The sequence below is a fragment of the Saccopteryx leptura genome, chromosome 2 (assembly GCF_036850995.1).
Source record: "Saccopteryx leptura isolate mSacLep1 chromosome 2, mSacLep1_pri_phased_curated, whole genome shotgun sequence".
NCBI classification, from domain to species: Eukaryota; Metazoa; Chordata; class Mammalia; order Chiroptera; family Emballonuridae; genus Saccopteryx; species Saccopteryx leptura.
In genome coordinates, this window is record NC_089504.1 from 107,165,564 (window position 1) to 107,190,160 (window position 24,597).

Below are 24,597 nucleotides of genomic sequence, written 5' to 3' on the forward strand. Positions count from 1 at the left end.
GCAGAACTTTTGTTCTTGTCTTGATCCTCATGAATGTACCTGATGAGATACAAATACATGTTTAAACCAAGTGTTATAGGAGCAGTGAGGGGCAAAATTTGATAGATTAGAGAATTTTAGAAGGCCTCACAAAGGAGGTAGACTTAGAATTATTTTTACATTTGCCTTGGAAAATACTGTCAAGGTACATTGCTACCATGTCTTGCATTGTAATCCTTAACAGAGGGAGAAAAGAGAGAAGAGGAGAAAGAAGGAGAAGATAAATCCCAGCCTAAATCAATCAGAGAACGACGGCGACCGAGAGAGAAAAGAAGATCTACTGGAGTTTCATTCTGGACACAAGATGTGAGAACCTATTAAAATAGAACTCCTTGATAGTATGCTTCTTTTCAAAAGTACATTCTAGTAACTTTTTACATGCCTCAGGTTGTACTCTTTAGATCATAACTATGTGTTTTTGAGCCACATTATGAATTAGGAAAAGTTCTTTTATAAAGGATAGTTAACAACTACTCAGATTTTTGTTATTAAAAGCAGGAGCTCTTTTAGAATAAAAATTATAATGGCTAAACTGCTCTCTTAAAGATTCTTGAGCCTGACCAGGTGGTGGTGCAGTGGATAGAGCTTCAGACTGGGATGCGTAGGATCCAGGTTCGAGACCCCAAGGTTGCCAGCTTGAGCGCGGGCTCATCTGATTTGAGCAAGGCTCACCAGCTTGGACCCAAGGTTGCCGGCTCGAGCAAGGGGTCACTTGGTCTGCTGTAGCCCCACAGTCAAGGCACATATGAGAAAGCAATCAATGAATAACTAAGGTGTCACAACGAAAAACTAATGATTGATGCTTCTCATCTCTCTCTGTTCCTGTCTTTCTGTCCCTATCTGACTCTCTGTCTCTGTAAAAAAAAAAAAAAAAAGATGCTTTATATTTGATTACATTCTCATGGATATGACCATAAGATATGTATAACATTTATTTCCATCTTCAGTGATACTCAATAGAAGCAGTGCTTTACTTACCAAATTATAACAATGAATTCTGTGGAACTGAATTTGATTCCTGATCCCAGGTTGTATGCCTGTCATTGCCATTCACATGCAGGAAAAATAACTATACGATAGCTCTATTAACGAGAAATTTATACTATTTCAGTGCAGCATACTACTATAGTAGGGCAAACAGAATTTGTCTTGTTATATTACTTTATTTTATTTTTTAGTGAGAGACAGACAGGGACAGACAGGAAGGAAGAGAGATGAGAAGAATGTTTTGTTGTGGCACCTTAGTTATTCATTGATTACTTTCTCATATGTGCCTTGATGAGGGAGGGTGCAGGGCTTTCCAGCTGAGCCAGTGACCCCTTGCTCAAGCCAGAAACCTTTGGGCTCAAACCAGCAAACATAGGGTCATGTATATGATCCCGCATTCAAGTCAGATGAGCCCATGCTCAAGCAGGCAACCTCGGGGTTTCAGACCTGGGTCCTCAGCATCCTGGGCTCTCGTGTACCCACTGTGTCACCACCTGATCAAGCTTTTTTTTTTCTTTCAATTTTTTTTTTTTTTTTTGTATTTTTCTGAAGCTGGAAATGGGGAGGCAGTCAGACAGACTCCCGCATGCGCCCGATCGGGATCCACCCAGCACGCCCACCAGGGGGCAATGCTCTGTCCATCTGGGGCGTCGCTCTGTTGCGACCAGAGCCACTCTAGCGCCTGAGGCAGAGGCCATGGAGCCATCCCCAGTGCCCGCGCCATCTTTGCTCCAATGGAGCCTCGGCTGCGGGAGGGGAAGAAAGAGACAGAGAGGAAGGAGAGGGAGAGCAGATGGGCACTTCTCCTGTGTGCCCTGGCCAGGAATCAAACCCGGGACTTCCGCACGCCAGGCCAACACTCTACCACTGAGCCAATTGGCCAGGGCCCTCTTTTAATTTTTAATATAGAAAAATTCAACCACACAGAAGTAACAGAAAAGTATAGTGATCCCACCCCAGGTATACATTATTTAAGCTAATTTCTACCACTTCCCCAACTCTCATATTATTTTGAGAAAATCTTAGGTATATCATTTCATTTATAAAAATTTCAGTATGTATTTTTAAGAGATAATGACATCTTTTTTAAAATTAAAATAATAACCACAATGTTATCACATAGTAATCACAATACGATGATCATGCTTATTGTTAAATAAATTAACATTAATACCTTAATATTGAATATCCAGTCAGTTTTAATGTCTAGTTAATTTGTATGTGCCATAAATGGTTTGTTGTAGTTTTATACTTTGCTAGTTTGGTTAGGATTCAAATACGGACCATATATGGTGATTAGTTATCCCTTTGAGTCTCTTTTAATTGCAAAGTTTCTCCATCTCATTATCTTTTTTTCTTATGATTATTTTCTAATGGACAGGGTTTACATATTCCTGAAGTGTAATTTTTTCTATTTCCTATTACCTGGTAGTTGCCGGTAGAGAAATGAGCCGATTCTGGTTCACAGTTCTTTTGGCAAGGTATTTCCCCTGTATTATTCAGACTAGCTCTCCCTTCAACTCTGGATTCTGGCACTATAAGGATCCTTTCTGAGATCCATGTTGGCAATCCTCATCTTTTCAATTTGAGCCGCATTGAATTGTGTACTAATCAGACATCAAAGCACAGCTCTCCTTTCCCCTGCATTACCACACCTATATGATACAACATACAAAAATATAGTCTGTGTCATCACAGGGTGGTGTGAACTTTTCATTCTATTGTATTATTAGATTCCTTTTTTTTTTTTTTTTGCTAATTTTCAGGACTTCTGAGCTCCTCTCCCTTTTTTATTTCCAATTCCTTTGTTCTCCCATGAAACTGCAGTGCATAAAAATAGCTTATGTTAATGGAATTAGCATATTATATTAATAAGTAATAATAGCAGCATTGATTTCTCCTGTTTCCAGCCTGATATTCACATATCATTTTTACTAGGTACCAAAATGTTAGTTTGTACAGATTCTCTTGACTCCTTAGAACAATTCTGTTAAGTTTTCATCTTTACACCTATGTATGAGGTAGCTATTGCTCAAAGAAATTTAAAATACATTTGCCATAAGCCACATAGCTGAAAATAGCTATACCAAAGTGAAACTAGGCTGATCTAGTTTTAAAACCTGTGCTGTTTTTATAGTGAGCCTAAGACAGATACTTTTGAATGCACATTTCCCTTTTCTTTTATCCTTTTAAGGTTTGTTGAGATGTTCAAGACCTTATAATAGGACATTCCCATATCCATAGTCTGGAATTCTAGGCTTTTAACCTGCTGAGACTTTGGTTTTCTGTTTGGCATGCTGTAAACTCCCAAGGAATTTCCAGATGGATAAACTACCTAAACATAACAGGACTGTTACATACACCTTCCTAAGCTTATAGAATCTAGCTTTTCTTCCTTAAGATGATGGATTTCTATTTCTGCTGCCTCATTATGGTTTAAGGACTAAATGGTACTTATATTGACTATTATAAATGCATTATTATTACAATATGAAGTGGAATATCTTCTCCTTATGCTTAGCCTCCAGCTTTCTCTTCTTCATTATGAGTATTTCCTAAATCCAGGTTGTCTTTTTTTCCCATATGTGCTAAACTACTTAGATTCTACCATGCAAACAAATAGGCTTCCTCTAAATAGGGTAGGAAAATTTCCACTTGAAAGTTCCTTTTGATCCATTTCCTTGGTGGATTTTTCTCCAGGGTCATTTTAAATTAGAAAAGCCCTAAAGTATTTAAATATTAACTGTTTGAAATGTATCTTAACTTTTCTAAAATAAATTGAAAATCTATTATAGAGCGATGAAAATGAACAAGAACAACAGTCAGATACAGAAGAGGGATCCAATAAGAAAGAAACACAGGTAAAATCCTTTTTGTGTTTAGAATTGTTCATATTTTCTAAGGATTATCTTTACTTGTGTTCACATTTATTCATGCAAGACAGTTACTGTACACTGGACATGCGTGCCGGGAATGGACTCATCAGTGGTTTGCTGTGGTCAGGGTGGCCCTCCACAAAGAATGTTTTCGTGAACATTAATGAAAATGTTCTGAATCTTTATTATAGTGGTAAATTTATGGATGTACACAACTGTCAAAACTCATTAAAGTGTTTAAGTGAATATGGTTTCTCATATATAAATTAGTCTATCAAGTAGAAAAGGAAAACAAAAAAAGAACGATACCATTGACCAAAGAAAAGTATGTAGAGGATACCAGAAGTAGTGCATACCTTACCAGACCCAGATTTTAGTTTTCTAAATGGCAGAATTATATTCTAGCGAAGACCTCTGTCATTTTCTTCACATTTGTTTAGAAATTTAGTATCTCTAAGGGACTTTGGCATTCATTATTGCAACTGATCTTTCCAACTGTCTTCTGAAAAGGGCAGTTTTTTTCCTCACTACCGATAGAAAATCTAAGGCAAGTTTGAAAGACTGGAGGTTTCATAACTAACAAATGGTGCAGATTTCTTCCAACTCATCCCCTGCCCCACCCTGTTCCCAATTGCTTGGTTGTGCAGAAAGCTGGCATACTTTAAAGAGCTCTATTCACAAAGGGGTAGAATCCAACAACATGAGTTGGCTCTAATCTTACATACTCAGCACTGTCTAGCCTGAAATGGCATTCTGGTCATATCTTCTTCATTTTGACTTGGAGTTCCTAAATAGAACTGTTAAAATTTCTTTTAGTCAGCAAGGATCTATCATAATTTAAAGTGACCAGAAGTAGGTTACTTGTAGTGACTATGGATATTACTTTTGGGGCCAAGTTTGCCTGTTTTGACACGAAGGATACTTTTATCTTTTTTTATATATATTTTTGGACTTTATTTATTCTTTTTTTTTTTTTCCCCCATTTTTCTGAAGCTGGAAACAGGGAGAGACAGTCAGACAGACTCCCGCATGCGCCCGACCGGGATCCACCCGGCACGCCCACCATGGGGCGGCGCTCTGCCCACCAGGGGGCGATGCTCTGCCCATCCTGGGCGTCACCATATTGCGACCAGAGCCACTGTAGCGCCTGGGGCAGAGGCCGAGGAGCCATCCCCAGCGCCCGAGCCATCTTTGCTCCAATGGAGCCTTGGCTGCGGGAGGGGAAGAGAGAGACAGAGAGGAAAGCGCGGCAGAGGGGTGGAGAAGCAAATGGGCGCTTCTCCTGTGTGCCCTGGCCGGGAATCGAACCCGGGTCCTCCGCACGCTAGGCCGATGCTCTACCGCTGTATTTATTCATTTTTAAAGAGAGAAAGAAGAGAGAGAGAAGGGGGGAGAAGCAGGAAGCATCAACTCCCGTATGTGTCTTGACCAGGCAAGCCCGGGGATTTGAACCGGTGACCTCAGCGTTCCAGGTTGATGCTTTATCTGCTGCACTACCACAGGTCAGGCCACTTTTATTTTATCTTTATGTGGCCTGACAGACACATTGAGAAATAAGTTACTTATAAAAGTAAATTATTTACAGGGCTAAAGCTTTGTCACTTTTAAACCTTTTGTATATCAATTGTCAACACTCCCCCAGTTCACTTATGTCTCTGATTATATATTCTATAAACTTCCAAGTCATTTTTCCCAGTAGTACCATATGAATTGCCATATTCTAAGGAAAAACAATGGATAGTTCCTTAGGAAACCATCCCCAGCTGCCACTTCTCACTGTCATATCACACATGGGACATCCTGTGTCCCACCAGACTAGGGTAAAAGGAAAGATATTCTGGCTTCCAGAGTTGTGACTTTTAAACATATTGTTACATGTTGCATTAAGTTTTACTGTTAAAATTATACATGAAATACAGTAAAGTTGAACAGACCATTGTTTCAAGGAAAAGTTTTCTTAGTTCTAGAAAATTTAAACAGTTAAATTGTTAATTTTAAATCTAGGATTGTTTAGATCTTGCTTTGTGCTAGCATTCTTTCAGTTACAAGTAACAGAAAACACTACTCAAACTGGATTAAACAAAGAGAATTTATTGCACTCCAGTTATATTACACAACTCTATGTCAGGCTGGTTCATCTCATAGGGCTGGGATAATACGCAGGCCAGCCAAGGCCTACTGGTGCAGTGTTGCAGCCATCTGCTACTAATGTGGCTGCATACTATCTCACCTAAACCCAGTGACTGCTACACCATGAGGAAAAGGAGGAAGGAAGTTAAGACGTACTGCAGTGTCTTCTATGATAAACTAGAAAAGTACTCTACCCCATACGTGTGCTACTCTCTTTTTGAAAACTTGTAGAATTAGCCCTTTCATTTCTGTGAAAAATTATGAGCAACAAAGTTCTGTTCATTTTCTGAAATAGTGTCATCACCTCTAAAGTGTGTTTGATAACAAAACTGCTATTGAGTTGACAGAAGAATCTAAGTTAACCATTTTGAAAAATGGTTTTCTGGCATGTACATTTTTTTCTTCAAAGAAAAGTATATGGCAGATGCCAGAAAGTTCTTGAATATTCTAAACTGCATATGAAGCTCAAGCCGTTTGCCTTCAGAATATAAGTTTAAAGAAAATTAATTTTATCACAGAAAATTTGAATTACTTTAACATAATTTATTATTTCAAAAATGGGGCTACTATTGCTTCGGTTATTATGATTTAAACAAAATATGTATATACTATATATAGCAAATACCTTAGACATTTGTTTATCTTGCATGTTATCACCTCATAAACAGAAAAATGAGAAAAGTAGTTGCCTTGAGTTGGCACATAGTAAACTTGACATTTTTTTTTTTTTTTTTTCATTTTTCTGAAGCTGGAAACAGGGAGAGACAGTCAGACAGACTCCCGCATGCGCCCGACCGGGATTTTTCATTTTTCTGAAGCTGGAAACAGGGAGAGACAGTCAGACAGACTCCCGCATGCGCCCGACCGGGATCCACCGGCACGCCCACCAGGGGGCGATGCTCTGCCCATCCTGGGCGTCGCCATGTTGCGACCAGAGCCACTCTAGCACCTGGGGCAGAGGCCACAGAGCCATCCCCAGCGCCCGGGCCATCTTTGCTCCAATGGAGCCTTGGCTGCGGGAGGGGAAGAGAGAGACAGAGAGGAAAGCGCGGCGGAGGGGTGGAGAAGCAAATGGGCGCCTCTCCTGTGTGCCCTGGCCGGGAATCGAACCTGGGTCCTCCGCACGCTAGGCCGACGCTCTACCGCTGAGCCAACCGGCCAGGGCAACTTGACATTTTTTAATATAAATATATTACGTTTTCTGCTGAGTGGGTATAATGCATATGTGTCTTATTTTTCATTTTTTTCTAATTTAATAATGTCTGGTGGCATTTATAGGAACTCATAAAAGATGACTATAAATTGTCAAATGTAACTATATGGTATTGTGCATGTAAACACACAATAACTCTTGTTCTAGAACTTCTAAGAACAACCATGTTAAAGTTAAAACGTGTATAGGAAATAGATGTTAGTTTAATAGTGTGAAAACCATATTGATGTTACATTAAATTTATTTGATTAATCAACAAGTTACTTTAAGAAGCATAAAAATTGAGTATGCCTATGTTTGCTTTTCTCTTTTTTTCTAGACGGATTCCATTTCTAGGTATGTCTTACCTCTTACCTTTTTATTACCTTCTCTTTTTTATTCTTTCTAAAAATATTGGCTAGATATTTATGGATTTTATAAGTTGTTGAAATATTTTGAGTAATAAACATCTATCGATATTTAGATGATCTAGTAACTGTTACTAGCTTTCTTTGTCAAAGTTTAATTTTAGTTCAATAGTCACAATTTTTCTTAAATCTTTACAAGCGTGATAACTTTTAAGTTTTCCTAAGTTAGTTCAACAATGACTATGTCATTATTAACATAAGAGGCTGATGAAACCTGCCATAAACTGATTTCATTAGGTCCCTGGTCGGCAAACTGCAGCTCGCAAGCCACATGCGGCTCTTTGGCCCCTTGAGTGTGGCTCTTCCACAAAATACCACGTGCAGGCACTACCTCGATAAGGAATGTACCTACCTATATAGTTTAAGTTTAAAAACTTTGGCTCTCAGAAGAAATTTCAATCATTGTACTGTTGATTTTTGGCTCTGTTGACTAATGAGTTTGCCAACCACTGCATTAAGTATTCAGAATCCTCTTTCTTTTCTACTTTATATAAGATAAAGCCAGTGAAAACATAAAGTGTCATCTAGCTCAAAATTGTTGATCTTTTTAGAGAACTTCCTTGAATCTAATCTCCATTTCATTTCTCTTACCCATCATTGTTATCTAAAATATTATAAAACAAGGAACAAATTTTGTGTACTCATGATTGTATTGAGTTGAAATGTAGAGGCAATAACATTTATTAGAAAATTTAACCTGAATTCAAAACCCAATAAGAAAATTCTCATTTTCAAATAAGATAATGTTTTTCTTGTTTAGGACAAACCTGTTCATCACTTCAGAGAAACTGTAGTTACATTCATCAAATCAAAAATATTATAATTATAGAGCACAATTTTGTACGACTTTTAAAAACAAGAAAAGTACTACTAAATAAATCAATACACCATCAGTTGTAAGTGATGTTCTGGTTTTAGAGATATTAAAATGTGAAAAATATGTACAAATAAAATTTTTTGAAATTTATCATAATGTGAAAACCAGTTTTGACTTTTACATATAGAAATATTAAATCCCTTCCTCAAATATTGGAAATTCGTAGTATTAAAAATAACTTCCCATTTATTATATATGATAAAAGTTGATTAGATAATATATGAGGGGGAATGTCACCTGCTATTGGGAAAGCAAGTTAATATATAGTAGGATGCATGTTAATGTAAGTTGTGAAAGTCTATAATAAAGCTTTTCACTTAAACTCATCTTTTGAAGATATGAAACCAGTTCCACATCAGCTAGTGATCGGTATGATTCCTTGCTGGGTCGCTCTGGATCATACAGTTACTTAGAAGAAAGAAAACCTTACAGTAGCAGGCTTGAAAAGGATGACTCAACTGACTTTAAAAAGGTACTTGGGTTATTTAGTTAAATTTAATTTAAAATCTGTTTGTTAAGTTATATGTTGAAATATTCTGATATTTATTTCAGAACAATTAATGGTAAGTAGAATATAAATAGCCGTTCATTCATTGGTTTGTATTTTAAAGGAAGGGGGAAAGTACCCAGGACTTTATTTCACATGTAAGTGTCTCAGACCAGTGCTGTAGTGCTGTGATTGAGCTGAAAAGAGGCATTGGGACAGGGCACACATGCACATGTGTACAAATGCACAACATATACTTTGCTTATTACTAGGAAGCAGCCAAAGAGTATGGTTTTTCCTAAGAGAATATATGGTGTTCCTAGGTAACTGAAAAACTTGTAGTAGCTCAACTACTGTTAATATTTAAGGGTGATAGTGATTAGGAATTAAATGGAAGCTCAATAATATAGGGTTCTGACTGTCATGATTCTTCATATTATGAGCTTGGAATGAACCTGATGATTTTTTTGGTGAGAAAGAAGGCTTGTGGAATTTGTATATGTTCCCAGGTATATGGCACCTATTTGAATTACCCACTTTCTTACAAACCAAATCTGCAAGAGAAGGTAGGGGATCAGTTTACATGATAGATAAGATTCGATCTTTTATTCATTAAAGAAGTAAACACCGAACTGTGCTACAAGATTGAACTTCCACTTGTGGGTAATGGAAATGGAGATAATGTCCCTGCTTTTATGAGCATCTTCCATCTATTGGGAGAGACAGACATTTTCATACAATCATACTAAAATATATATTTTTTTTTAAAATTATAATAATTCTTAAACAGTTTTATAAAGTGTATAACGAAATTATATAAAGTCATATAGAGTAGGGAAACAGTTTTATAAATGTATATACAAAGGAAACTGACAGGGCCTGAAGATGGATTTCCTAAGGAAGTGAAGCTTTGACCAAAGAACAGACAGGTGATTAATAGTTAACTGGCAAAAACGGGAGAAAAAAAGTGTTTCAGATGGTGTGAACTGCAAGCACATAGACATGATGGTGGAAGAGTACATGACACTTTTTTTTTTTAATTAAGCGAGAGCAAGGGAGGCAGAGAGACTCCCACATGCGTCCTCCCATACTGGAATGGTGCAGTGCGCTGCCCATCTGTATCGTTGCTTCATTGCTCAGCAACTGAGCTATTTTTAGCTCCTGAGGTAGAGGTCACAAAGCCATTCTCAACACCTGGGGCCAACTTGCTCAAACCATTTGAGTCATGGCTGTGGGAGGAGAGAAGAATGAGAAGGAAGAGGGGAAGGGTGGAGAACCAGATGGTCGCTTCTCCTGTTTGCCCTGACTGGGAATTGAACCCTGGACATCCACACTCCAGGCCAATGCTTTACCACTGAGCCAGCTGGCCAGGGACACACGATGCATTGAAGTAGTTAAATTTTTATTATGGCTAGTAATGGGAAGAGATGATGATATAAGATTATAACTAGGTATGTAGTTTGGGACCAAGACCATAGGGTGCCTTACAAGCTATTGTAAGGATGTCCTCATACTGAGAACATTGGGTAGTTACTCAGGGGTTTCAGTGCATGAGGTGGAGGTGCTCATGGAATGCTTGCTATATGAAAATGAGATTGTCATTTTGAAAAGTTAACTTTTGCTGCTATGTATAAAACAGATTAGATGGAGGTCTGAAGAATAATTCTAGCATTTTAGAATAGTTTAGGTAAGAGATTGATTATATTCATTTATCTTGGTAGTAGTAGAGATGAGGGGAAAAGTTTAGATGTTAAGGAAGTGTTCGAGAAATAGTTCACTTGCCATTTAACTTTAGGAAAAATAATACAACTGTCATGATAAAAGTAACTGATACTCCCTCTTCACTGTCAGAAATTTAAGATCGCATGATAGGCAAAAAGCTCACAGACCACAAATAAAGATCACAATGTCTCCTTAGCTCCCACTGTGGTTTCTTTTTATTAGAAAACTGAATTTCTTTTCATGAAAACTGAAAAGTCAGATTTTTCAGCCAAGTCTTAAATTTTAAATACTGAAACTAGTTTTTAAGAGTTGATGTAGGGCCCTGGCCGGTTGGCTCGGCGGTAGAGCGTTGGCCTGGCGTGCGGGGGACCCGGGTTCGATTCCCAGCCAGGGCACATAGGAGAAACGCCCATTTGCTTCTCCACCCCCCCCTCCTTCCTCTCCGTCTCTCTCTTCCCCTCCCGCAGCCAAGGCTCCATTGGAGCAAAGATGGCCCGGGCGCTGGGGATGGCTCCTTGGCCTCTGCCCCAGGCGCTAGAGTGGCTCTGGTCGCGGCAGGGCGTCGCCCCTGGTGGGCAAGCCGGGTGGATCCCGGTCGGGCGCATGCAGGAGTCTGTCTGACTGTCTCTCCCCGTTTCCAGCATCAGAAAGATACCAAAAAAAAAAAAAAGAGTTGATGTAGGACAAACACCTATGTAATCAAAAATTTCTGCATTATAACTATAGAACATTAAATGTTTTAATGTATCTCTTAATCACTGATGTTACATTAATCTTTCTGTACAACTTTTAATATTACAAAATAATCAATAGGAAATCTTAATAAAATATGAGGAAAGCAGAAAAGTAATTTGGTTTCTTTCCCTATTTTTACAGCTTTATGAACAAATTCTAGCTGAAAATGAAAAGCTGAAAGCACAGCTACATGACACAAACATGGAACTGACCGATCTTAAATTGCAATTGGAGAAAGCTACCCAGGTTTGAACCTTGTTTTCTTTGTTACTCTAAAGGTACTGGTTGTGACTTCTTCTATCTAAAACAGTGGTCCCCAACCTTTTTTTGGCCATGGACCGGTTTAATGTCAGAAAATATTTTCACAGACTGGCCTTTAGGGTGGGACGGATAAATGTATCACGTGACCGAGACAAGCGTCAAGAGTGAGTCTTAGACGGATGTAACAGAGGGAATCTGGTCATTTTTTAAAAATAAAACATCGTTCAGACTTTATAAATAAAACGGAAATAATGTAAGTTATTTATTCTTTCTCTGTGGACCAGTACCAAATGGCCCACGGACCGGTATAGGTCCGCGGCCCGGGGGTTGGGGACCACTGATCTAAAAGATTGCATTGAAGTATTCTCTTATAGAGTTCTAAAAAGAAGTTTGATCACTTATAATAGCTTATGAATTAATCAGAAGGAAACAAAATAATATAGTTTAATAATTTTATCTACTTTTTTCTAAAGTGAATTAAAAATACAAAAGTGTAGCATCATAATGGAAAGTCTATTGTTAAGCCTTTTAATCCCTATGTTTTGGTATGTGAAGAACTGAAGGGCTCATTTTTGATGTAGCAAGGCATTAAGCACATCTATACAGAATCTCCTTAAAGTTATAGTTTCCTCATAATAATTTTTATTCATTATGAGCATTTTCTATTCAAAAAAAGGTGATTAGATGTAGTAATGCTGGAAAAAGATAATTTTAGGTATAACTCATTTTGCCTTCTTTCTGTGCAGTGGCCTAGGGAGAGTATTTTAGACCAGAAAATTGGGATAGCCAAGCAGAATCCACAACCTTGTTTATTTGATCTAGGATGTGTATGATCTAGGAACTGTTTCCCACGCTCTTTTTCCATGTAACACTGGTCCTGAAAGACAGTAACAGGCACATTCCCTCCTCCTTTTTCTCCTGCCTCCATTTAACAACAACAAAAAAGCTTTATGATCCAAGAAACTTGGGAAATACTATATATTCTGCATCTCAGAGATTTTACAGGGTCTATTTATATGTTAGAAGGTCTAAGAGGTCTTGTAATTGTTAAGAAAACAATCGTGTTTAAATTTAACATGGGACTTTTTAGCATAAACATATCTGCAGTACAACTCTTGGAATCCAGTTAACCACATTGACCTAAAATGCCATCTCCACTTGTAAATGATTCTGCATACTTTCTTTGGACATTTTTTTACATTCATCTTTTTTATAATTTTTAAAATTAGTTTTCTGTGTTGAACTTATACTTGTTATCAGCTTCCCTTTTTATTGTTGTTATTACTCACTATTATGTTGTGGAGGAGTATCAATGCCGAATGGAAGTTGTGCTAGAGTTCCAGGGCTCAGGCTAAGCCTAGAGGTTTTGAAGGCTCTCCACAGCCCATTAGTTACTGAGGATTTGCTCGCAAGATACACAGAACAGAGCACACAAACCCATAGACACAGGTCAGTGTGGTACTTACCAGAGGGATGGAGGGTGGGAGGAGGATAAAGAAGGTAAAGGGGTCAAATATATGGTAACAAAAGGAGGCAAGATTTTGGGTGGTGAGCACACAATGCAATGTACAGATGAGGTATTATAGAATTGTAACTCATATAGTGTTATTAACCAGTGTCACCCTAATGAATTTAATTTTAAAAATGGAAAAAAGAAAGCTCTGCAGAGAAGTAAGGCAGAACAAGAACACATTTCATAGTAATGTCAAAAACTTGTAATGTTATACAAGGTAAAACTTGCTTGCTAATACTTAGGCTTCATGGTAAACTGGAATGTCATCATTTCTCATGTTGAAAGGTAGCTTAATGAGCCTCCATACATAAAAATTTATAGTATAACTAGCTTTTTGAAAATAACTTTATAGAAATTTGGTAATAATGTTTTCCAAATAAAAATGTTCGCTGCGTCCTAGCCGGATAGCTTGGTTGGTAGCATCGTCCCAATATGTAGAGGTTGCCAGTTGAGTCCCTGTTCAGGGCACATAAAGGAACAGATTGATGTTTCTGTCTGTCTCTCAGTCTCCCTTCCTCTCTCCCTAAAATCAGTAAATAAAATAAAATAAAAAGTTGACTGCTCCATAGTGTAGTGTTCTATCATACTGACTCAGTCACTCTGTGTTCAGCTACTGCCTTCTCGGTTTGCCTCTCTGTTCTCAACTGTTTCTTCCTCTGCATCTCATTTAAACTCTAAGAGAGGAGAACTGATAGAATTAGCCAGTTATCAGTGTGGAGCCATCCTGTTAGTACTCATGGCCTTCTTAGTGACCATTTCATGGGACACTGGATAACTTAAGAGCAAACTGTTTTTCAGTCATAAACCAATTTCGGTCATATCTACTGGCCAAAGAAACAAACCACTGTATTAGAAAATATGGGCCCTGTACGGTTGGCTCAGTGGTAAAGCGTCGGCCTGGCGTGCAGGAGTCCCGGGTTCAATTCCCGGCCAGGGCACACAGGAGAAGCGCCCATCTGCTTCTCCACCCCTCCCCCTCTCCTTCCTCTCTCTCTCTCTCTCTCTCTCTCTCTCTCTCTCTCTCTTTCCCTCCTGCAGCCAAGGCTCCATTGGAGCAGAGTTGGCCTGGGCACTGAGGATGGCTCCATGGCCTCTGTCTCAGGCGCTAGAATGGCCCTGCTTGCAATAGAGCAATGCCCCAGATGGGCAGAGCATCGCCCCCTGGTGGGCATGCCGGGTGGATCCCAGTCGGGCGCACACGGGAGTCTGTCTGACTGCCTCCTGGTTTCCAACTTCAGAAAAATACAAAAAAAAGAAAGAAAGAAAGAAAAAGAAAAGAAAATATGACAGTTTCTGCCTTCATAGGCATTGAGTATCATGTACACTGCTGAATTAATAATAGGAAGGGTATTTCAAAGTGTAACATATTGAGTAAATATTCAAAGTTAATATCTTAGTTGGAAAAACTATAAATATTATTTTTAAAATTTAAGAATATATGTAGGATTAAAAACTGATAGCATTAAACATTTTTTCTACTTTAGATTATCTTGAGTGTTTAAGTCTACTGTGAATACCTGATTTCTCTCTAAGCATTACTTCCACAACTATTCATGAATATACACTATGTAGCAGTTTTGATAGTTGTGTGGGATTGTTCCAAGGGAACTATGCTTCTACTAATAATTAATCTTGAAGTTTGGATGTACTTAATAGTATTCAGCCAGTGGACTCTAGAATCCTTGAATCCTGCCTCAGCTCAGCTACCCTCCTCCATGTACAGTCTTCAAGGGAGAGAAATTAGCTAACTTACAAGACACTGGTTTGATGAATTTTGTCCACTGTCAATTCACCAGACTTACTAATGGCAATTTTTTTTTTTTTTTTTTTTTTACAGAGACAGAAAAAGAATCAGAGAAAGGGATAAATAGGGACAGACAGACAGGAACGGAGAGAGATGAGAAGCATCAATCATCAGCTTTTCATTGTGGCACCTTAGTTGTTCATTGATTGCTTTCTCATATGTGCCTTGACCGTAGGCCTTCAGCAGACTGAGCAACCCCTTGCTCGAGCCAGCAACCTTGGGTCCAAGCTGGTGAGCTTTTTGCCCATGCTCAAGCTGGCGACCTCGGGGTCTTGAATCTGTATCTTCCGCATCCTAGTCTGACACTCTATCTACTGTGCCACCGCCAGGTCAGGCACTGATTGTGATTTTAATATAACACTTAACTAGACTGTTTACCAAAAAAAATTTTTTAATTAATTTTTTTACCTAAGAAATTGGCAAATGAATCATAAAATTGCTAAGACAGTCCTATATGAAAAAAAATCCCCAGTAAACTACTAATTTTCCATCTAAAATTTATTTTACTTTTATTTGGTTATATTTTTCCATCTATTTCTGATTTCTTTCAGGTGCTTTTGAATGTAATTTTTAAATTCTCCAATCTTTTAAGTGTTTTTAGGATTCATTTACATGTTCTAAAATGGTATTTAGCCTTTGTTTTACATTTCTAGCAATTAAAATATAAATATAATTTTTAAATGTCAAAGGAAAGCAGAATTAGCTGAAACAGTTTCATCATAATAAGAATTCTCAGTGATTCATTACAATTAGCAATTGAAATGATCCCCCCCTTCATTTTCATTACACTTACATCCTTTGTGTATTTACTTTTCTTTCAGAGACAAGAAAGATTTGCTGATAGATCACTATTGGAAATGGAAAAAAGGGTGAGTGTCCATTTTATTGAATATCATTTTTCCCACTTTATTATTTTGTGTAAGCAATGATAGGATTTTTTTCCTTTAGTGTTTGTGGTTAGTAGTTTTGATGAGTTTACAATAATACTCATTAATTTAATTAGAATGTTTTCTAGCTTACCTTCTTTAGATAAGAATTCTATGGGGTCCTTCTAGGTGTGAAATTGCCTTGTTAAATAACACTTCATTTACCAAATTATTCTTTAATGAATTAAAACTATCTTGCCTTGATTCCAAAATGTCCGCATTGTTATAGTAATCTGCTCTTTTTGAGATGCTGTTTATCTCATTGATTATCTGTGGTAATACACTGAAAACACTGGAATCTTGTCTACATTTAGTTTAATTCTTTGCAAAATTAAAATACTTCCATTCTTGAAATAAATTTTTTAAAGCTTTGGGTGATATCAAATTTTCAAATTCTTTTTAAAGTTAATTTAATAATAGTTTCATTTTGACTTTAAATATTTAACTTAATTAAACTATTTTAAACAAAGAAATTATTATAAGAAAATTTCTTTTGCCATTTTGTATTTTCCTGCAATTTGTCATCTGGGTATGATATATTCATTTGTATTTCTTTCCATATATTATTATTATTGCTCAGGGCCTAAGGAATAATTCTACACGTTTAGTCTGAGCAGTTGAGAATGTGTAAGTTAAAAAAGGTAAAGGACAGGTGCTCAGAGAGTGTCAGTAATGCAAGTGAGCAGTAACTGCACTTGTAAAGGTTCAGATAGAGAAGAAATGACATCTTGGGTATGTGCAATCTCTAGATCAAAGAAGAAACAGTCAAGAGCAGGTGATATTAAAACGTTTTTTTTGCATTTCATTTTTAAAATAGTCAATTAACCCTTCTCACCAAAAAAGAGAAATGACACAAAAATATAGAATATATAAATGTAAAAAGTCTATGCTGTTTACTAAATTATACCATGAAATAACTACTTGTTTTATGATTTCAGCTGTTTCTAGGCCGTTTAAAAAAATATTGATATAACTAATAATTGCTAAAAGTTTAGAATCACTTCTTTTATTAAATTTAGTATTATATTCTTTTATAATATAACTATTATTGAATTTTATGTCTAAAATATGTAGAAATCTTAAAAACCATTAACTTCTGTTATATAAATGGTTGAGATAAAAAGGCATAGATAACAGAATACACTTAATCAAAAAATAATTTTTGAGTCACATTTTTAAAGAATAATTTTTCTTGTGAAAACTATATATTAATCACAAAAATTTTAGCAAAAGAAATAAAATTATCCATAATTCTATCATGAGAGATAACTGATATTTCAATGTCTATCCTCCATTTTACCTACTCTTAGACACATGATGCACGTTTTCAGATTCTGACATTCTTATAGGGACCTTGACTTTTTTCTGCCTGTTAAATGCAGATAAATTTACAAAGTGACTAATTCACTCTCAGTTTAACAGACATTGGTAATCATAGTGTTAGTAATAACTGCTAACATTTACTCAGCACTCTTATGTGCTAGGCAGGTTCTGGGCTACCACTTCACATGCAGTTTAATCATATTTTTTAATATTAATAAGTTTATTTGTAATGCATAAAATATTGTTCATAACTTTACATGCATTTACTTGTAGCCGTATATACATATTTTAATAAAGATAATTTTTTTTTCATTTTTATTTATTGATTTTAGAGAGACAGGAAGGGATAGACAGACAAACACCAATCTGTTTCTGTATGTGCCCTGACTGAGATTGAACCAGTAACCTCTGTGTACCAGGACGATGCTCTAACCAACAGAGCTATCTAGTCATGGCAATAACCGTATTCTTTAATGTTAATTAATTTATTTGTCAGACATAAGAAATTGCCTATAACTTTACAGTTGTGATTTTGGCAACAAGGCAGTTTGGATGTTCTTGTCTTTACCACTGGGTAGGAAAACCTTGAAGACACCTAATAAAGTTGAAGATAATAGGGCAGTTATTTGTCGGTGAAAATACACTATTTCTGATACTTCACAAAATTAGGGAAATTAAATATGACACTGTATGTCCTAGCATTTGAGAAGTGCAGTGGTTTTTATGAATTTGTTGTGACTGTATTATTAACTAGGAGAAAAGTCTGTTTATAGAAAATAACATTTTTGTCTATGTAATAATGCTTAAACATGCTGATAAAGAATAACGTACTTATAAGACTGTTAGTAGGATTCCATTTGTTTTTTAAAATTACCGTAAAAACATTAACATACAGTAAATGCTTCACTAAATATTAACATTAATTATTAATCTGGGAAAGAATGTCTTGGAAATAGTTTCAGTGTGATTAAACTAAATTTAAATGGTTTGTATCTGAAAGGTGACCGGCAGGAGTCAGTATCTTCTGGGCGGTATGACCTAACCACAGTTTTACAGCACATTAATTATTGCTGCTTGCTTTTTGCGTACACCCTAGAATGCTTTTTATTTGAGGGAGAATAAAACAGTACACTGCAATAATGTGTGTTGCCTTTGCCTGTCACTCTTTGAAATAAGGTAGTTTGAAATAAAATAAATGCTGCAGTTGCTTCTTCATTAGATTCACTGCATTAATGCTACATAGTATCAACCTAAATACAAAGTTTTGAAGTCTGTTAGATAAATACTGGCCAGTTAATAATGTGCGTGGAAGAGATCAACTTCTCTCAGAAGTTGAAATTTTAAAGCACAGATATCTTAGGCACGTTTGCTTCTTGCTTTTCTGCTCCTATCACTGTAGAATGATTGCATCTTCATGGTTTCTTTTTTCCCTTTTATACAATCCTCAATCTTCAGTTGTATTAGTTTACTCTATCCTTGAGTTACATGAGCTAAAAAAATTGTTTGAACATATTATGTAGCATCTTACCAGAAAGTCAAAGCTTTAAAGAAAGAGCTTATGGAAAGTAATGGAACAAATGACCTTCAGTTTATTTCTATCAAATTTTGGAAAGCTCTTTACACATCACTGGCATCACATCTATTTCTACACTGCTCTTGATTTGGTTTTTGATTCTAAAGCGGCACTATTTCACAATTTAGAAGATAATATAAGAAGATAATAACTATATAATTAATGTGTGTACCTTAAATTGATCTAGGAACGAAGAGCTCTAGAAAGAAGAATATCTGAAATGGAAGAAGAGCTCAAAGTAAGTAAAGCATGCTACTTATAAAGATAGTGCTGTTTATGAACTCAGATTTCACAGTACTATTATAGATGTTATGTTTACAATAATTGTTCTCAGAGCTGTTTGTGATTTACGTATAGCTGTGCTTCCCTTTCTTCCTAAATCCAGGTCTTAAGTGGACTGGGAAAGTATATGAAACTCATCTTTTTGTTAATCAACTTTTATGGTACTTTTGAAGTTCAGGTATAGAACAAATTAAGCAATAATGATTATAAGATTTGGGATTTATTATTCTTTACATTCACATGCTCTGTTTTCTTGGAGAGTAAGTGGTAGAGGGGTTTCACTATAAAAATATTCTGCTCTGAAAATAAAGGACATTAGAGTAGTAGACAAGCAGAGCTGTAGTTTATCAAACTACATTACCTGGGAAAACAGCTCTTTGTTTTGGAGATTGGAAAGAACACACTTGCAGGGGGAAAAAATAGCATAGTTAATGCACTAACTCTTATCCCATTGTCTTACATAAAATATCCGTATCACATTATGAATTAAGGAACTAATGCAGAGGAAATTGTGCCCATAGAATTAGAATTTCAAGATTTAAATGTTTATTTTGATTATTAAATCACTTGATTACTTATTAGAACATTTTTATTGAATGCCTTTGGGAAAGATTTGTTTGATTTGTTTGCTAATGTATTTTGTCTGATATGCAATTTTAGGATTAAAATTTTAGGATAAATTAATGGGATTTTTAACGAATTTTCTTTATTGTCTGTGAGTCTTGATACTTTTATTGTACTCTTTTCCATTTTCTTATTTTTTATTTTCTATTTCTTTATGTTCTGATTCCTGCAGAATCTGCACCAAATAAAGCAAATTCAAACTCTGAGAGAGTTAAATGAACGACTGCTGACTGAGAATAGGGCCTTGACCAGAGTGGTAGCCAAGCGCTCAGGGTTCTGTAGGAACCTGCAGTCTGTGCACCTGTAATTTATAGTTGCATCATTTCTTCCTGGCAGAGCCAGGCAGGTGTTTCTGTATTAGTAAGCGTGTCTTGACTTCACTTTTACAAATTAATGCCATTTTGTCTGGAGCTTATCATATAACTTTAATTATGCATGGCTTTTCAGAACGTTAGAAAGTGTCACTAATTGTATATTTAAACTTAAACTACAGTAAACTTAGGAAATGATTTTGGAATTTAAATAAAAGACTTGTCTGCACTTTTGCAAAGTTTGTGCATATTTTGGCTCTACAAATATTTTAAGGCTTAAAAATATGGCTGTCATGTTTAAAATTCTTAACTAGACAGAAAATGGAACATAAATAATGTGACATGTATTTTACACATATGTTGAAGCTGAAGATTATGCAGTATCTGTTTTTCAAAATGTCACTTTCAGTCAGAGGCATCGTTATCTTCACCTCGTTCTCTGTTACAAAGGTATCTTAGTACATACACTTCAGATTACTGTATCTTATATTCATACATTTCGAACACAGATAGGAATTGATTGGGTCCACATAAAATTAAACTTCACATAGATGTTGCTTATATTTTGCTAGATGTCTTGAAAAGTAGGGACCAAAATATAAGCTGTTCCATGTCCTAGCAAATCTGGCAGAGCACATGTAGTTTCAATCATTCTTAGAAAATCCAGGTAATTTATAATATTTTCACCCCCTCCTTCAGTTTGTCTGTAAAACAAAATTGATTTGCCTTATTTTGAAGCTGCGAGGGTATGTTTTTCTGTTTGCTCCAAATAACTGATTATTTTTTTATGCTTGAATTATTTTCATAAATACAGGCTTACTAAGTTGGCTTATAAATTATTTTATTCTAGCCTTATTATAATAATAATTGCTTTGTTACCATGTAATGACCCTATTTTTGGATCAGACATTGTACTAGGCACTTAAACTTAGTACCATAGGTGAATTCGTTTAAAAATTTTAATAGTTTAGAACAAGTTGACTCCCTCAAAACTTTCCCAAATAGGTTTGTTTCCTTGTGAAATGTGTAAGTATTATGTTTGAGGTCTCAAGTAAATTAAATTAAAGGCCTTGGTTTAGGTTCTGATGGGAACTTTTAAAGGCTCTCCCTTCCAGCTCCCTTTTCTCCTAACCAAAAACAGGCTTCATTTTCTTGGCTGCTCTAATATGGTGTGCTTGTGAGTCATAATATCAAGTGATTTAGTACATTTCAATTGATAACTTTGAGAAAATAAACCTTTCATTCCATCATTTATGAAACTAATTAGCTTCATACATTGGGGGTTGTGTTTTTTTCTCTTCCTGATATATGTTGTAGTCACTAGAAAAATATATAACTGACAAAGCTTGTTCATGTGTCTTGTGGTGAAAATATAACATTTATTAAGAGTAATATTTTATCTTTATATTGAAGTAAAACATTGTCTTCGTTTTTTTTCCTTCTAGATGTTACCAGACCTAAAAGCAGATAACCAGAGGCTAAAGGATGAAAATGGGGCCTTGATCAGAGTTATAAGCAAACTTTCCAAATAAAAAAAAAAAAGCAGCACATAATGGAATTGCACATATTAGTAACCCAGTGGACCATAATTGACAGTCACTGGAAGCCTGGAGTGAGTCCTTGGAGACTGTCATTTTTGGATATCCTGCCAAATGCCCTCTTATCTTGGAGTTTTGTTTTGTTTTGTTTAATATTCTGGGGTTGTTTTTTTTTCTTTCTTGTATCAAGACCATTGTTTCATGTTAATGCAGCTGCTGAGAAGATTTTTTTTAAAGACTGAGAAAACTTGTTTACAGCTCCAGCATACAAGGAAAGTGTTCAAGGCCAGATATGCCTCAGATATTTAACCAGTAAGCCTTAGTTGTACATAAATACTTTTGTGTCAACAGAAACTTTCAGCTCGCACAGAAGACAGTTATTCAGCATTTTTTGATGTGCCACAGTTTCCGGTTTTTCAATATTTAATTTTTTTTTTTTTTTTTGCTTTACATCTAAGTTTGGGTTTGTATGTTTTTCCTTCTAACTCTTCATGTGGCAGACTCTTCTATGTTCCCACAGCGTTTTCATTTACAGAACACTTGCTCCTCTGAGGTCATTGTCATGTACTACGCTGATGCTGTGTTGTCTCCCACCTGGAACTGAATGGCTTGGTGGAACATTTGCTTTCACTGTTTGTGCAATATGCATTTATTTCTTATATGAATGCTTTAAAGTCAGTTGAGATTAGATTTTTAAGTCCTTTTTTCTGCATTCATTGGTCACTTTTTTGTTTTTGTTTTTTTACTAGTGTAGTACAAGATGTTAGATTCTATAATCTTCACATTCATTTTAGCAGGTACTGAGTGACGCTGTATATATCAATAAGTGTATTGCTTTGATTTTTAGACCGCCACATGGCATGCTTGACTGTTTTCTTATTTCAGATGTCTGTTAATGCAAAGTAGGCTACTCCATCATATTGTTGAAAACAAAATTTGCTAACAATGTGATATACAGACTTTAGAAGTAACACATTATGTGGAGCCCTATCTTTACAAAAGTTTTCTACTGTAAAGTGCTTTTACTTTTATTTTCAGTTTTTAATTGATAGCATTCAACCATAATTAAAGTTGCATAAGGTAATTGCTTCACATTTCACATACTGATATTTATCTGAGTGCTGTCTAGAACTGTTGTGCTCGCCAAAGTAATGCGATGAAGTCATCAGCAGACTTAACCCCGTGAGTTTTCCTGTTAAATGCACTGTATTGCCATGTGAAGAGGCATTGACTTTGATACCACCATCATGTTCAGACCATTTTATACATTTCAGTGGCCTTTAAAAAAAAATAGTAAAATCAAGTACATAGTGGAGATGGCTTTTATTTGGACAAACAGCTTTTATATTTTCATTAAACCATGCAAAAAATATTACATCTTTTCTGGCACATAACTGTCTCCTTAACCACTGAACAGTTCAGCCATTTGAAAAAATTGTACATTGTAAAGCTTATAGTAGCTAATTGTATTATTGATTGTATACTATATTAAATGTGAATTTGTATCCCTTCATTTTAAAAGGTCATTGTGTTCTACTGCCTATTTTAGATTACTTTGGGGTTGGGAAAAGGTGTTTTGGTAAGCAGGATTTCAAGTCCTTTCTCTCTTGATTGGTTTTATGAAGATATAAGGTTATGCTCTTACTACCAAGCTCAGGATTCTTGATTTTTAAAGGTACAAGGATAGTTGTGGGAATTTTATTTTTGGTTGTATTTGAACTGTATGAGTGGTGGGTCTGAATAGAGAGGATTTCCATGGTCTTATGTGGACGTCACATATACAGATAGTTGATCAGCTTGAGTGGCCGCAACATGTTCTGCTTGCACAGTGGTGAGGCATGCTAAGGTTATATTTGTGAAGTTTGGATGCCTGTGAAGATGATTAAATACGTGTTTCTAATATTTTAGTGTTTTGTATTTAGGTTATTTATTCTTTGTATCTAAAACTGAACAGCTACTGTGCTATATTGATTTTATTGGTAGTATTGAGCAGACCTTGTTTCTGCATGAAACTAGTTGCAAACCCCACTATTTTGAAAATAAAAATGTATTTTGACATATACAAATAAAATGAATAAAACTATTTTAAATGTGTGAACTTTTACTGGGACATTTTAAATTTTGTTCTGAGATATTTAAATTCTGCATGGGTATTTTTTCACTAATTGCTTTACTTTGATTCCAATTGGAATAATTTTTGAAATTGTAATATTGTGATAATTTGCATAACATTGTACATGCACATCTGTAAATGCAATCTTAATTGCCATATTTATGCAATCTGTGTACCAATTTGGACAAATGTTTATATATTTTACATAAAGCTGTCTGTATGCAGAATCTGAGAACTAGTTTTTTATAAGTGGGTAAAAAATACTAACAGTGAATTTCAAGATAGTAGCTTTGTAGCGTAAGATTTCATTTACTCAAATATTTGGTGGTTTCTGAATTTGACCTGTACTTCTTCTGAGCTGCAAACATAGGCTTGAGAATACATATAAAGATAATATTCCATTGAAATGTACAATATTAGATCATTTTCCAACCTATTGATAGATTTGTTCAACCCCAGTCTACTAATGTGTAACTAAATTAAGAGTTGCTTTCAGTTGGGAACTTCGGTAGAGGATTTGTAGTAAGCCTGTGTTTAAATTAAAACTAAATGGGATCTCTCCTTTCTGCTTACCAGTATTTTTCCCATGCATGCCCACAGAATGATAGATTTTACTGTTGTTGTTTGTCCTCCATAAAAAGATAATTTCCCATGCAAATACTTCAAAACCAAATGAAAAGCAGCTATAGAACTATCTAGAAGGGTAGTCACTAAAAATAGATCTTCATTAATTCATTAGGCTACTTTATTCTCTTGCTTAAAGATTTATTACCACTTGGTCTTTACTGACTAATCTGAAACAGTCATGACTACCAGTGTCAACACTTAGTGTGTTATAAGAAGAAAATACCCAGAG

At 35.8% G+C, this 24,597-nt stretch overlaps 1 protein-coding gene across 10 annotated transcripts in view; it reads left to right on the forward strand.

Annotated features, from left to right (window-relative positions):
- The window catches only part of PPP1R12A (protein phosphatase 1 regulatory subunit 12A), a 157,808-nt gene extending 134,097 nt beyond the window's left edge, over nucleotides 1–23,711 (forward strand). For 8 of the 10 annotated variants that reach the window (XM_066368489.1, XM_066368495.1, XM_066368494.1 and 5 more), the window contains 8 exons: nucleotides 224–345; nucleotides 3,822–3,887; nucleotides 7,565–7,581; nucleotides 8,866–9,001; nucleotides 11,615–11,719; nucleotides 15,873–15,920; nucleotides 19,061–19,111; nucleotides 21,536–23,711. In XM_066368489.1, the coding sequence (XP_066224586.1) occupies nucleotides 224–345; nucleotides 3,822–3,887; nucleotides 7,565–7,581; nucleotides 8,866–9,001; nucleotides 11,615–11,719; nucleotides 15,873–15,920; nucleotides 19,061–19,111; nucleotides 21,536–21,622 (632 nt within the window). In that variant the 3' untranslated portion in view covers nucleotides 21,623–23,711. Of the gene's footprint in view, nucleotides 1–223; nucleotides 346–3,821; nucleotides 3,888–7,564; nucleotides 7,582–8,865; nucleotides 9,002–11,614; nucleotides 11,720–15,872; nucleotides 15,921–18,300; nucleotides 18,332–19,060; nucleotides 19,112–21,535 lie in introns of all 10 variants that reach the window. The other 2 variants (XM_066368491.1, XM_066368497.1) reach the window with 1 other exon arrangement.
- Nucleotides 23,712–24,597: the final 886 nt, after the last annotated feature.